Consider the following 16,172-nt stretch of genomic DNA (forward strand, 5'->3'; position numbering starts at 1 on the left):
AATACAGTGTGCTGTCTGGTGTTACAGGTAGAGAATACAGTGCTGTGTGCTGTTACAGGTAGAGAATACAGTGTGCTGGGTGGTGTTACAGGTAGAGAATACAGTGCACTGTCTGGTGTTACAGGTAGAGAATACAGCGCGCTGTGTGGTGTTACAGGTCGAGAATACAGTGATCTGTGTCGTGTTACAGGTAGAGAATACAGTGCTCTGTGTGGTTTTACAGGCAGAGAATACAGCGTGTAGGTAAATGGATCAGCTCACCATGTGTGCAGCAACCAGTAGTGCTGGTCCTCATTAGATCTGGAGCAGGTGGAGACAAGGAGTCCGGGCCATTTTTCGGTGGCATTGTGCAAAAAGGTGAAATCCACAGCTCCAAAGTAAAATATAAAGTCTTTATAAAGAAATGCTCCTAAAAATCCAAACAGCAATAAAAAAAAACATGCCGACGCGTTTCAGAACATGGTCCCTTAATCATGACTTAAGCACACAGCGTGATGTGTGGTTTTACAGGTAGAGAATACAGCGTGCTGTGTGGTGTTACAGGTAGAGAATACAGCGTGCTTTGTGTGATGTTACAGGTAGAGAATACAGCGTGCTGTGTGTTACAGGTAGAGAATATAGTGTTCTGTGTGGTGTTACAAGTAGAGAATACAGCGCTTTGTGTGGTGTTACAGTTAGAGAATACAGTGTGTTGTGTGCTGTTACAGGTAGAGAATACAGCGTGCTGTGTGGTGTTACAGGTAGAGAATATAGCGTGCTGTGTGGTGTTACAGGTAGAGAATACAGTGTGCTGTGTGGTGTTACAGGTAGAGAATACAGTGCGCTGTGTTATGTTACAGGTAGAGAATACAGCGTGCTCTGTGGTGTTACAGCTTGAGAATACAGCGTGCTGTGTGGTGTTACAGGTAGAGAATACAGCGCGCTGTGTTATGTTACAGGTAGAGAATACAGCGTGCTATGTCGTGTTACAGGTCGAGAATACAGCGTGCTGTGTGGTGTTACAGGTCGAGAATACAGCATGCTGTGTGGTGTTACAGGTAGAGAATACAGCACTGTGTGGTGTTACAAGTAGAGAATGCAGTGTGCTCTGTGGTGTTACAGGTAGAGAATACAGTGTGCTGGGTGGTGTTACAGGTAGAGAATACAGTGTGCTGTCTGGTGTTACAGGTAGAGAATACAGCGCGCTGTGTGGTGTTACAGGTAGAGAATACAGTGTGCTGTCTGGTGTTACAGGTAGAGAATACAGCGTGCTTTGTGGTGTTACAGGTAGAGAATACAGCGTGCTGTGTGGTGTTACAGGTAAAGAATACAGTGCTCTGTGTGGTGTTACAGGTAGAGAATACAGTGCTCTGCGTGGTGTTACAGGCAAAAAATACAGCGTGTAGGTAAACGGATCAGCTCTCCATGTGTACAGCAACCAGTAGTGCTGGTCCTCATTAGATCTGGAGCAGGTGGAGACAAGGAGTCCGGGCCATTTTCCGGTGGCAATGTGCAAAAAGGTGAAATCCACAGCTCCAAAGTAAAAAATAATGTCTTTATTAAGAAATGCTCTTAAAAATCCAAACAGCAATAAAAAAAAAACATGCCGACGCGTTTCAGAACATGGTCCCTTAATCATGGCTTAAGCACACAGCGTGCTGTGTGGTGTTACAGGTAGAGAATACAGCGTGCTGTGTGGTGTTACAGGTAGAGAATACAGCGCTTTGTGTGGTGTCACAGGTAGAGAATACAGCGTGCTGTGTGTTACAGGTAGAGAATATAGTGTTCTGTGTGGTGTTACAGGTAGAGAATACAGCGCTTTGTGTGGTGTTACAGGTAGAGAATACAGTGTGTTGTGTGGTGTTACAGGTAGAGAATACAGCGTGCTGTGTGGTGTTACAGGTAGAGAAAATAGCGTGCTGTGTGGTGTTACAGGTAGAGAATAAAGTGTGCTGTGTGGTGTTACAAGTAGAGAATACAGCGCGCTGTGTTGTGTTACAGGTAAAGAGTACAGCGCGCTGTACGGTTTTACAGGTAGAGAATACAGCGTGCTGTGTGGTGTTACAGGTAGAGAATACAGCGTGCTGTGTGGTGTTACAGGTAGAGAATACAGCGTGCTCTGTGGTGTTACAGGTAGAAAATACAGTGTGCTGTGTGGTGTTACAGGTAGAGAATACAGCATGCTGTGTGGTGTTAGAGGTAGAGAATACAGCGTGCTGTGTGTTGGTACAGGTAGAGAATGCAGTGTGCTCTGTGGTGTTTAAGGTAGAGAATACAGTGTGCTGTGTGGTGTTACAGGTAGAGAATACAGTGTGCTGTGTGGTGTTACAGGTAGAGAATACAGTGTGCTGTGTGGTGTTACAGGTAGAGAATACAATGTTCTGTGTGATGTTACAGGTAGAGAATACAGCGTGCTGTGTGCTGTTACAGGTAGAGAATACAGCGTGCTGTGTGGTGTTACAGGTAGAGAATACAGCGTGCTGTGTGGTGTTACAGGTAGAGAATACAGTGTGCTGTGTGGTGTTACAGGTAGAGAATACAGTGTGCTGTGTGGTGTTACAGGTAGAGAATACAGTGCTCTGTGTGGTGTTACAGGCAAAAAATACAGCGTGTAGGTAAACGGATCAGCTCACCATGTGTACAGCAACCAGTAGTGCTGGTCCTCATTAGATCTGGAGCAGGTGGAGACAAGGAGTTCGGGCCATTTTCCGGTGGCAATGTGCAAAAAGGTGAAATTCACAGCTCCAAAGTAAAAAATAAAGTCTTTATTAAGAAATGCTCTTGAAAATCCAAACAGCAATAAAAAAAAAACATGCCGACGCGTTTGAGAACATGGTCCCTTAATCATGGCTTAAGCACACAGCGTGCTGTGTGGTGTTACAGGTAGAGAATACAGCACTTTGTGTGGTGTTAAAGGTAGAGAATACAGCGTGCTGTGTGGTGTTACAGGTAGAGAATACAGCGTGCTGTGTGGTGTTACAGGTAGAGAATACAGCGCTTTGTGTGGTGTTACAGGTAGAGAATACAGAGTGCTGTGTGGTGTTACAGGTAGAGAATACAGCTCTTTGTGTGATGTCACAGGTAGAGAATACAGCGTGCTGTGTGTTACAGGTAGAGAATATAGTGTTCTGTGTGGTGTTACAGGTAGACAATACAGCGCTTTGTGTGGTGTTACAGGTAGAGAATACAGTGTGTTGTGTGGTGTTACAGTTAGAGAACACAGCGTGCTGTGTGGTGTTACAGGTAGAGAAAATAGCGTGCTGTGTGGTGTTACAGGTAGAGAATACAGCGTGCTCTGTGTTGTTACAAGTATAGAATACAGCGCGCTGTGTTGTGTTACAGGTAGAGAGTACAGTGCGCTGTGTGGTTTTACAGGTAGAGAATACAGCGTGCTGTGTGGTGTTACAGGTAGAGAATACAGCGTGCTCTGTGGTGTTACAGGTAGAGAATACAGTGTGCTGTGTGGTGTTACAGGTAGAGAATACAGCATGCTGTGTGGTGTTACAGGTAGAGAATACAGCGTGCTGTGTGGTGTTACAGGTAGAGAATACAGCCTGCTGTGTGGTGTTACAGGTAGAGAATACAGTGTGCTGTATGATGTTACAGGTAGAGAATACAGTGTGCTTTGTGGTGTTACAGGAAGAGAATACAGCGTGCTGTGTGGTGTTACAGGTAGAGAATACAGTGTGCTGTGTGGTGTTACAGGTAGAGAATACAGCATGCTGTGTGGTGTTACAGGTAGAAAATACAGCGTGCTGTGTGTTGTTACAGGTAGAGAATACAGTGTGCTGTGTTGGTGGGACCACAATGAATTCATAGATAATTCACTAACACAATGAAACTGCAATGTGTGAACAAAGCCTAGATGTTCTGCAACAGCTTTGGGCAGGGAATAGACATGGTGGAGGACTGTGATGAACAGCTGAGGGAAAGCATTGCATTGTGGAACCTGTAGTACTGTGCACAACTGATAAACCAGGAAGTGCAAAAACACAAAACAGAACAAAACCCCCCAAACAAATGGATTTTTGGTAGTTTCAAAAATGAAAGATAGGTAAGTAATGCTTTGTGCTTCTGCAGAAGTTTTATTTTTTTAACCTCTACCTGGAGTTCCCCTTTAAGAATCTTTTCTCATTTCATTCGTACTCCCAGACACCGAATTCAACATGCAGCGAAACGTGCCTCCCTGGCTATAGAAAATCATCCAAAAAATCATCTTCATCCTGCTGTTATATATGTGTCCCCTGCTCAGAGGGTGAGATTTCAAATAACACAAGTAAGTGAACTAGAAACACAGAAGTAGCAAATGTCTTTTTCTTCTGTACTGCTTTAACCCTTTCATGACCAAGGTCATTGGTGCCCAGATATCTTGGTCAAATTAGTGCAATGTTCCTCCTCGCCTTCTAAGAGCCATATCTCTTTTATATTTTCCACCTACAGGGCTGATTTGGGTGTCCTTTTTTCCACCATGATCTCTTGTTTTCGTTTACGCCATTCACCATGCAGGAACAATATTTTTATATTTTAATAGATCTGACAATTATGCACGCTACAATATATAATATGCTTATTCATTTATTTATTTTACTTATTTTTATAATGGGTCCAAAAAAGGAACAAAACTGCTGCACTCTTGTGGGGCTATGTAAACAAGGGCTTGCACCTCGTAAGTCAAACAAACAGAAAATCGCACAATGCGGATTTTTTTGTTTTGGAAATAATCTGTATTTTCAACCAATTTCACAAAACATCAGGGCATGCCATATTTACCCATATATGTGCTCAATAGTCCAGATGCTGACACAAAAGCTAAATTGTCCATGTGCTCAATATGGAGCTGCAGTCATCTACGATGTTGAGGCTGCAAATACCGAAGACTGCGACGTTTCAAGGAATGATCCTCCTTTTTTGCTTGAAAAAGAGGTTCATTCCTTGAAACGTCGCAATCTTCGGTGTTCGCAGCCGCGACACCGTTCACCTTCATTGAGATTACTGCAGCTTGATATTGAGCACATGGACAATTTCGCTCTTGTGTCAGCATCTGGACTATTGAGCACATATATGGGTGAATATGCCATGCCCTGATGTTTTGTGAAATTTATTGATTATACAGATTATTTGCAAAAGAAAAAAAATGCATTGTGTGATTTTTGATATATTTTTATAAGGGCAAGGAGGTTTTTTAAAACTTTAATGGGGGGGGAGTTTAAAGGTTTTCTTCTAATACTTTTAAAAACTTTTTTATATATTTTTTTTCACACTTTTATTTTACAGTTAAACATGCTATCATTGGATTGCATATACCGATGAATGCTATACCATAGCATAACAAAGATCAGTATTATCAGCGATATGTGCATAGAGTCAGCCTGACAGCAGACTCTATGCACAGAGCTTCCATCCGAAAGGACGGAGGTAGGTGTCTTACCCCCGCCATTGGCACAAGTGCTTAACCTGTCATTGAATTCCTTAAACGCCATGATTGCTGAAGATTACAACGTTTAAGGGAGTAATGACAAGCAGTTGTGGGATCGCAGCTGCCTGTCGTTACCCTCGGCTCCCGGGATACTGATGTGTGCGGGGCCGATCACACTGCAGCGGTCCCGAACACATCGAAGCCCCTCAAAATCAGGAACGTATATATATGTTCCTGCTGCACGGGGTATCTGCAGCAGGAACGTGCATTCATATATATATATATATATATATATATATATATATATATATATGACGTGAAGGGGTTAACAACCAAATTACTGCATTCTAGTTGTGAAAAAAGCTGCATACATAATTTATAAAGTATTCATTTATTAACGTATAGGTGTATCTAGCATTCAACAATCTCTCACCAGAAGATACATTACCCAAAGTAGCCCCTGAGAGCCTTTTCTATGCCATTGTCTACACCTGTAATAATAAACATATCTGCCTGAAAAATAACTGCCAACTTTTGCCGCCATCTGACAATCAGATATAGGTATACTTTTTTTTTTCCTGAATAATAATTGTTTGCATACACCAATATCCTCTCATTGTCGTTTTTTTTTATTTTAACTCAAACCTCACAAATCAAAACCTCACGATGGTTGCATCATTGATCTTATTTCATAACATTTACAAAAATTGTCTCATGATCGCAACTGAATATAAGAATAAACATGAGATCAAACAAGATGAACAAAAAACTGGTGGACTCATACAGAGGTCTATGCAGCATACAACACTTTTTTTTATCAAACCTTCCTTGCCAGTTGCACCCCGCCAGCGACTGGGGGGCCTTACTAATGAATGGGATTCTATTTGTAATCATACTGTTCCTTTACAAATACAAAAAAATAATAATAAAAACATCAGGAGTGGCGCTGCTATATAACAAAAAAGTTTTATAAAGTTTCTGGGACGTAACTGTCCCTTCATCAGGCCAAAAGGTGAGCGTGTCTCTTATTGCAGTCTAGCAACTGTATAAGGCTATTTTTACACAATGTACTATTTTTTAATAGAACGGACATTGTTTTCCATTAAAACTTGTCATACTGTAGTGATAGGCATTGAAGTCAATAGATCGACCGCCGTTCAATACATTGTGTAAAAAAACAACGGTCCTTGTTCCATTGACTTCAATGCATATCATTGCATTATGAAAACAACGCTCATTATTTTACTGGAAAACAACAGCATTTTTTTTTTTTGTGTGTGTGTGAACATAGCCTTATATTGCTAGCACTGTAAAAAACCCATCTATGTCCCTTCTCTTCTACGTCTACATAAAAGGCATGAGTGGGATTATTTTCTAAAGAGAAGCAAAAAAATATATAATAATAATAATAATAATAATAATAATAATAATAATAATAATATTAATAATAATAATAATAATAATAATAATATTAATAATAATAATTATTATTATTATTATTATTATTATTATTATTATTATTATTATTATTATCTATAAATATATACTGTAGTTTTATATTTATCACCACTATTGTCATTTATTAACAAAGTTATACCTTTTCAGACATGGACGTGTGTTCCAAATGTCCTATAACTGAATGGCCAAATGAAGAAAAGGCCATGTGCATTCCTAAGGTGGTAACTTACTTATCCTATGAAGAACCTCTCGGAACATGTTTGGCTCTGGCATCTGTCACATTGTTTATGATGACTTGTTCAGTTACAGTAATTTTTCTCAAGTACAGAAACACTCCAGTTGTAAAAGCTAACAACAGAGATCTTAGTTATATCCTCCTCTTATCTCTCAAGATGTGTTTTCTGTGCCCATTCCTGTTCATTGGTCTTCCCACCAATATGGCATGTCTACTTAGGCGCCCAGTCTTCGGAATAACATTCACCATAGCCGTATCCTCCATCTTGGCCAAGACCATAGTAGTTTTTATTGCCTTTAATGCCACTAGACCAGGAGGCAAACTAAATCAATGGATTAAATCCCGATGGCCTAACTGTATTGTACTATTTTGTACTATGTTTCAATTTTTAATATGCGTTTTTTGGCTGGGAAAATCTCCACCATTTCCATATTATAACATGGCTGACAACATAGGGGAAATATTAGCGGAATGTAAGGACAGTTCTTTTGCTGGACTATATTGTGTTCTAGGATATATGGGAATTTTGGCCATTGCAAGTTTCATCCTTGCCTTTTTAGCTCGAAATCTACCCGATATTTTCAATGAAGCCAAATTTATTACATTCAGTATGTTGGTGTTTTGCAGTGTCTGGATGTCCTTTATTCCAGCCTATTTAAGCAGCAAAGGGAAATATGTTGTAGCAGTCGAGATATTTGCCATCCTTACCTCTAGTGCTGGATTACTGGGATTAATTTTTCTACCTAAATGCTATATTATACTTATTAGATCGGATCAAAATGTTATTAAACATTTAAAGAGAAATGACAAGTGATTGAAAATTATTAAATGACTTTTTAAACACCTGTCCATATTATTATGCAAATACATGTTACATGTTACGCTGTTGATGCAGACACAACTTCTGTGACTCAGGCTGGGTTTACACTACATTTTTGCCATCTGTTTTGTGAAAAAAAATAGATTTGTGTGCATCCGTTTTGATCAGTTTTTCCATTGACTTCCATTATTAAAAAAAAAAAAAAAAAAAAACGGATCATACCGGATAACAGATCCGTTTTTTTTTTTAATGTACATAGAGTAGTCAACGTCATTTTTTGTGTCCTTTAAAAAAAAAAAAAAGTTCCTTTTTAATGTACACAGAAATGTAGTTAACCGCATTTTGTGTCCGTTAAAAAAAAAAAAAAAGATCCTTTTTTTTTGTTTTGTTTTTTTTTATAATGGAAGTCAAAGAGAAAACATATCAAAACGGATTCACACAAATGCAAAGTCACAGAAGTTGAAGGGGGGGGGGTTACGCTGTTGATGCAGGCACAACTTCTGTGACTCAGGCTGGGTTTACACTACCTTTTTGCCATCTGTTTTGTGAAAAAAATTGATACATTTCTGTGCATCCGTTTTGATCAGTTTTTCCATTGACTTCCATTATAAAAAAAAAACAAAAAAAAGATCCATTTTTTTATTTACACAGAGTAGTCAACCTCATTTTTTGTGTTCTTTAAAAAAAAAAAAAAAAACAGTTCTTTTTTAGTGAACACAGAAATGTAGTTAACCGCATTTTCCGTTATAAAAACGGATTCACACAAATGCAACACACAAAAAAACGGATTGCAAAAATGTAGTGCAAACCCAGCCTGAGTCACAGAAGTTGTGCCTGCATGAACAGCAACCCCCCCCCCCCTCCATAATTAAAGGGGTATTCCTATCTCATAACAATCGCTTCCCAAGCCCCTCTGGCCTATTTCTGACGAATGGGGGTGGTCAGGAAGTAAAAATAAATAAATAAAAAATGAAGAGTAACAAAATTAGCATAAGTCCCATTGATTGGAAGTGGTTCAAATGACAGTACCATCAGCTGTACTGCTCTCCAGACTGGAAAGAATACCAAACTTTTTTTTTCAAGTACATCATGATTTATTTATTTTTTCATTTTTTTTCAGCTTAAGGCAGGGAAAGTATCATTTATCATTTGAAATTCAATAAAATCCTTAATATCTGGGAAAATATGACAAACAGTAAACTTGAGAAGATATTTTAACTATTTTCTCTATGTGCAAAATGTTGTGGTAGTTTTCATCGTTTCTGTCTCTGCCTTTTCTAAGATTTTAAAAGCTATTAGATGTACTGACTGGATGGGTGATGATTGGTGATCAAAACTTTTGGCTTGTCAAGATTTAAGCAGTTGGATCCTTTCTATGCCAATAAAGTTCACTTTGCAGTTTATCCATTCCCTACTAGACAAAATCATCTGGGATTTCTGAGTGCCTAATGTTTTTAAAGATATTCAGATGTGGCCAGTTGTAATGGCATGCGACTGTGACCGTTACCCCCTATGTGCTCAGGGTCGCACTATGCTGTGATCATCTCCCTTTTTTCTGTGCTTCTCTTGCCATGGTGTCCTATGTTATTAGAGTAGGGGCAGAAAGGGCTGAAAGTAGTATAGGGATGGTAAGCTAGGGACACTTTTTGCATCTCTAGCATACAGTACTGTTAAATGTCCCCTGCCCAAGGAACCTATATTACCTTTCACCTGTTTAAACATGATGGGACAGTGGAAGCCATTGGGGTAAGTAGGGGCTCTTTTATTGATTTAGTGCAAGAAACAGTAATGGACAATTTGTATTGAAAACCCTTATAATCAAATATTTCCCTAAAATTCAACCAACATTATTTAGCTGCCTGGCCTCTTCTTAGTGCAATGACGGCTGCTGGTACATTATTCTAGTTTGCAGTTGCTAATTGGCCTTTGGATGCGGCTTAATTAAAAAGTCCATTAAATTTAATAGTAAAAACGGAGAAAGAACGGTGAGAAAAGAAAAACTGTGTGTGAACTACTAATAAAAACGGCCGCTGTTTGCAAAAGACGCCCGAAAATAATGATCATGTTCATTATTTTGACATCCGCGGCAAAAACGTCCATTATTCAATACACTGTTTGCATTAAACGTTTGTCTTCTCATTGACTTCAATGCACTGCCATTGCAGTCAGTTAAATCGCTTTTTTTAAATATGAAAATCGGAAGCTTTTTCATTAATTTTGACATTGTGTGAACATAGCCAAAGGCTGCCATCTTGCTTTATTGGCATCTGCTAATATTGATCATGACTAGGGATGAGCGAACCGAACCATTACAAACCAGTTTTGTTACAAACTTAAGGAAAAGTTCGTAATGAATCTGGTAAAACGGCGACGCAAAATTATACTATAATCAGTACATATGTTTACAATCAGGTAAAAAAAATAGAAGAACCCCGTTTAGCTGCAACAACAAAAAGTTTTTCTTTTTTAAAGTCCAAAAAAAAAATCTCATCACTGTCGCAGAAACAAAAAAAGTCCAAAAAAAGTCCCCTCATTGTCACTGAAAAAAAAAGTCCAAAAAAAAAGTCCCATCACTTTCCCAGAAACAAAAAAAAAGTCCCATCAGCTGTCCCATCACTGCACAGTTGTGTAGAAAAATGTTGGCGACTCATTGGGTATCTTGGTGTCCAAGACCGTGCACCCCAGTGCTGATGTCTGCTCCTTTAATTATGGGCAAGGGCAGTACATGTCTGTTACTGCCCATTGGGTCAAAATTCCCCCAGAAGACCACCAGAAAGTTAGCCCATTCTTGCCACTGTCTCCTCCCCGGTGCTTTAGGGAGCCAGTTCTGCACAAGTTCTGCCTCCACCAGCTTGCAACCATCCATTGCTTTGACTGCAGTCCTACCTGCCCCGGTGTCTTACCAATGATGTCAGGACTGGCACTCTCAGGCTGTCCTCCATTTTGTGAGCCTGGGTGAAAGAAGCCACAGTGGGCAGGAGCTCCTCTGGACCATCAGGTAGGAGATATATGAATGGCTGAGCCAAGGTCAACTAACGGTGGAAAGTGTTGTAGCCCACAAAGGGAGGAACCTTTTCTCTGCAGTGCAGCAGGGAGGGCTGCGTCATACACCTTGTATGGCACATGTGACAAACCTCATAGTGCACAGGTTTCTTCGAACATGTCGTGCCAATTGTTGATCCCTTTTGAGGACTCGATTCTGTGAGCAGGCAACAACAACATCATCCCACTCATCCGTCTTCTGGAAACTGCGGTAACCAACATTATCAGCGAGGAATCCCAGGCCACCACTCGAAGGCTGACCATCGTCCTCTATGAATAGTCTGTTCGCAATCATACTGGCCTGGGTGCAATCAGGTACTGCCTCCTCCTCCTCCTCCTCAAACAGTCTGTTCCCAATCATACTGGGCTTGGTGCAATCAAGTGGTGCCGCCTCCTCCAATCAGGCTCGGACTGGGCCACCGGGGAGCCGGGGGATTCGCCGGTGGGCCCCTCCCCCTTCCTGCCTGTTGGTGGGCCCCTGCAGAGCAGCGTTAGGCAGTGTGTGCTGCTGTCATCTGACTGGGCCCTGGTTGATCTTTCCCAGCCAGATGACAGCAAGTTCCAGGGCCCCCTGCTACAGGCAAATCCGTGGGCAGCTCTCCTAGGGCCCTCAGTGGGCCTCAGCAGGCAGGTTCTCCTCACCCTCCCATAGATGCCGTTGTCGGGATGTGCAGGAGGAGCAGGAGGCTGCAGCTATGACAGGAGCACTGGCTGCTCTTCTCCTCATCAGCGTCCTGATTAGACAGAAGGGAAAGAAGATCTTATCAGCAGCGCCCAGGAGGTCAGATGTGGCTGCCACTGAAAAGTCAGGCAGAGGTCAGTCAGCTCCCCCTCCCCCCTTTGCTGTCCTGGGGTCTGAAGAGAAAAAGCTCCACAGGTATGGTGGTAATGGGAGGTCTGACATGTGACTGGAGGTGCACGGTGACTATACTGTATGTGTGATGTGTGACTGAATCTGCAGTGTGTGTATATAGATATAATAGTGTGTGGTGTGCAGTGTGTATGTATATATATATATATATATATATATATATATATGTGTGTGGGGGGGGTGCAGTGTGTGTATATAGGTATAATGTGTGTGGGTGCAGAGTGTATATGTGTGTGTGACTGACTGCAGCATGTGTATATAGGTATAAGGTGTGGGGGTGCAGAGTGTATATATGTGTGTGTGACTGACTGCAGTGTGTGTATATAGGTATAATGTGTGTGGGTGCAGTGTATATATGTGTATGTGTGACTGAATCTGCAGTGTGTGTATACAGGTATAATGTGTGGGGGTGCAGAGGGTATATATGTGTGTGTGTGTGTGTGTGTGTGACTCACTCTGCAGGGTGTGTATACAGGTTTAATGTGTCGGGGTGCAGAGGATATATATGTGTGTATGTGTGACTGACTCTGCAGGGTGTGTATACAGGTATAATGTGTGGGGGTGCAGAGGGTATATATGTGTGTGTGACTGACTCTGCAGTGTGTGTATAAAGGTATAATGTGTGGGGGTGCAGTGTGTGTATATATGTGTATGTTTGACTAAATCTACAGTGTGTTTATACAGATATAATGTGTGGGAGTGCAGAGGGTATACATGTGTATGTGTGACTGACTGCAGGGTGTGTATACAGGTATAATGTGTGGGAGTGCAGAGGGTATATATATGTGTGTGTGTGTGTGTGTGTGTGTGTGTGTGTGTGTGTGTGTGTGTGTGTGTGTGTGTGACTGACTGCAGGGTGTGTATACAGGTATAATGTGTGGGGGTGTAGAGGGTATATATGTGTGTGTGTGTGTGTGTGTGCGTGTGACTGACTCTGCAGTGTGTGTATACAGGTATAATGTGTGGGGGTGCAGTGTGTGTATATATGTGTATGTTTGACTAAATCTACAGTGTGTTTATACAGATATAATGTGTGGGGGTGCAGAGGGTATACATGTGTATGTGTGACTGACTGCAGGTTGTGTATACAGGTGTAATGTGTGGGGGTGCAGAGGGTATATATATATATATATATATATATATATATATATATATGTGTGTGTGACTGACTCTGCAGAGTGTATATACAGGTATAATGTGTGGGGGTGCAGAGGGTATATATGTGTGTGTGTGACTGAATCTACAGTGTGTGTATATACAGGTATAATGTGTGGGGGTGCAGAGGGCATGTGTGTGTGTGTGTGTGTGTGTGTGTGTGTGTGTGTGTGTGTGTGTGTGTGTGTGTGTGTGTGTGACTGAATCTACAGTGTGTATATATAGGTATAATGTGTGGTAGTGCAGAGGGTATATATGTGTAGTTGTGTGTCTGAATCTACAGTGTGTGTGTATACTGTAGGTATAATGTGTGTGGGTGCAGTGTATATATGTTGCATCAAAAGAGAAAGACCCATCATATAGAGACACCAGCGCTCCACTAATGTAGTAGCCAAAAAAATCATTTTAAATAGTACACAACATGCAAAAAACACCAAGAGATAAAAAACACTAAACATGATAAGAACCAGGAGACCATGATGTAACAAACAGCCCCTCAGACCAACCAACACCAGTACGAACCAGAGAAAAATGGGAATTCTAATGTACCACTCCAATACATGTGTAAACCATACAGCAACGTAGTGCTGGTGTACTGTATATAAGCATATATGTACCATGCAGCCTACAAACAGGATACATATATACTTGTATATGCCAGAACTACATTGCTGTATGTGTGTGTAATTTTTTATTTTCTTTTTTTGTTATATTCCCTATTAGTGCTGGGGTCACTTCCATACACTGAGCCCCCACAAAACTATTCTGTGTATTCTGGACTCCCACAAAGCTTCTAGTGTACAATGCACCTAGGATCCTCCTACTACAGTCCTCAGGATATGGTGGGAGTTTTAGTATATTTGAATGGAAAATCCCCTGATAATAGCTGGTGATGTAAATAGATTTATTGATGGATCTTTAGGGCTGATGGTTGTTTCAGATTGCAGCAACCAGAAGCCTCTACACAACCATCACTTGTTAAAGGATTGTCCTCTCTGGAACTACAACTCCCAGTATACCCTGAGAGCTTTATAAGTGTAGGGCATTCTGAGAGTTGTAGTTTGACTAGTTGTGGACACGGATCAATCAGCATAGAAATGGGTCAGCATGTTGCTTCTTAATGGTTCTTCATTGGTGGGCCCCCAGGATAATTTTCCCTGGTGGGCCCCAAGTAGCCAGTCCGACACTGCCTCCAATAGTCACTTTTCAACCATACTGGGCTGTTTGCAATCAAGTGCTACTGCCTCCTCCTCCCCCTCCTCCACACTGGGTCCAATACAGTACTATTACTGCTGCTGGTTCCACTGTCAAACGTCTGTTTTCCACCCTACTGGGTCCAAGAAACTTTGTGTCCTATGTCCCGTGTAATCACTTACACCTTGGCTAATTTTTTGTTCACTATTTTTGCACTTTGCAACTAAACAAAACTATACCCTATCAGACTCCCACTATTGTAGCTGCAATTATTCAGCCGTTATAGCAAGGTTCGTTTTAGGTTCGGTTCGTACGAATCCGAACTTCACGAAAGTTCGCCGGATCGAACCGAAACGAACTTTTCAAAAGTTCACTCATCCCTAATCATGACCATTATTAGCGCCCGTCAATATCACAAGACTTTGTTATTCACAGGTATGTTCCAGCAGTAATACCATTGCTGTACATTAAGCTTGGCACCACTATTTCAAATAGTCAATTAAGAGCAAACTGTTTTAAAAATAATAGTAAACCCATACCCATCTGACATGCCCCCAGCCCCCCCCCCCCCCCCACACACACACACATACACTCTGGGGCCATTCTGTGACATCTTCGAGTCCCCTGCTAAACTCTTTGGTGGCCGCACAATGTAAGTAAAGTATTAATCACGGCCGTTGTTACTGATTTGCAACACGGCCGTGATTAATACTTTACTTACACTGTGCTGCACCTGAGGGAATCCCAGCCGTAGTGTATACACATAGTATACACTCAGACCTGGGTCGCGAGCGGCGCTGCAAAAAAACAACATGTCAGTTTCAGTTCCCAGGTGTCTAGTGGGGGGATCACACCACCACCCCCAGCGACGCGTTATCGGAGGGGCGATCCCCGTGCCCTCACCCGGCCAGGGTCTTCGCCGTAATGTCGCTGATCCCGACTCGTCACTCGGTTGTTTTCGGCTGCAGAGTGCCGATCTCATTGATCTATGCAGTATATCTATACTGCATAGATCTCAATGAGAGATCAGTGTACTTATACTAGAAGTCCCCCAGGGGGAATAACCCTAACCCCAGGGGGGCTTCTAGCATAAGTGTAAAAAAAAAAAAGTATTTTTATTAATAAAAAGCCCCCTCCCCTAAAAAAAAGTTTGATTCACCTGCCTTTCCCCATGTTATAAATAAAAATAAATAAAATAAACATGTTTGGTATTGCCGCGTGCGTAATCACCCAAAATATTAATGTATCACATTCCTGATCATGCAGCGGATTTTTGCAGCAAATTCGCAGCGAGAGCTGCTGGGGATCCCTTCCCTGTACACTCTATGGGCAGACAAACTCGCAGCAGGATAGACATCCCACTGTAAGTTTGTTAGCAGCCCGCCCGGTTAACGCCCATTGCCGGAGCGCATACATCAACTTCTCCATATTTCGGCTTGCTTCGGGGTTCCCGGAAGGGCCCGCTTGGCAAATCAGTGCACTGCCCCACCTCAGCGCATTGATTGGCTGAGCGGGACGTGAAGACGCCGAGAGCCACAAAGCAAGCCAGAGCGGAGAGCAGGTGATGTATACACTCTGACGGCCGGGAAGTTAACAGGGCAGGTTGCTGATAAACTCGCAGCAGGATGTCCATCCTGCTGCGAGTTTGTCTGCCCAAAGAGTGTAAAGGGCAGGGATCTGAAGCGGATCTCGCTGCAAATTTGCTGCAAAAATCCGCTGCGGATACGCCCAGTGTGTTTGTACCCTTAAAGTTGTTTTTAGGACAATAACTCGATCACTTGCCGAATGGACCCCAGTACAGATCTTGGATTAAAAACAGCTATCCGATGTTACAAACAGTTTGGGAAGGCAGATTGTGGGTACAGAGACGCTTTAACATTTAATGCATTTTGTTATTCCCCCCCCCCCAAATAAAATGGGGTATTCCCAATACCAAATCAATAGGATAGGAATAAACAAGCTGGTTGGTAAAGGGCCAATTGGTGGGATCAATACTAATCCC

The 16,172-nt window shown here is 41.7% G+C and overlaps 1 protein-coding gene across 1 annotated transcript in view; it reads left to right on the top strand.

The window, feature by feature from the left end:
- The window catches only part of LOC138770489 (vomeronasal type-2 receptor 26-like), a 41,165-nt gene extending 33,263 nt beyond the window's left edge, over positions 1–7,902 (top strand). Inside the window, exons 5-6 of the mRNA XM_069949595.1 lie at positions 4,132–4,255; positions 7,001–7,902. Of these exons, the coding sequence (XP_069805696.1) occupies positions 4,132–4,255; positions 7,001–7,902 (1,026 nt within the window). The remainder of the gene's footprint in view (positions 1–4,131; positions 4,256–7,000) is intronic.
- Positions 7,903–16,172: the final 8,270 nt, after the last annotated feature.

The sequence above is a fragment of the Dendropsophus ebraccatus genome, chromosome 13, assembly GCF_027789765.1.
Source record: "Dendropsophus ebraccatus isolate aDenEbr1 chromosome 13, aDenEbr1.pat, whole genome shotgun sequence".
Lineage (NCBI taxonomy): Eukaryota > Metazoa > Chordata > Amphibia > Anura > Hylidae > Dendropsophus > Dendropsophus ebraccatus.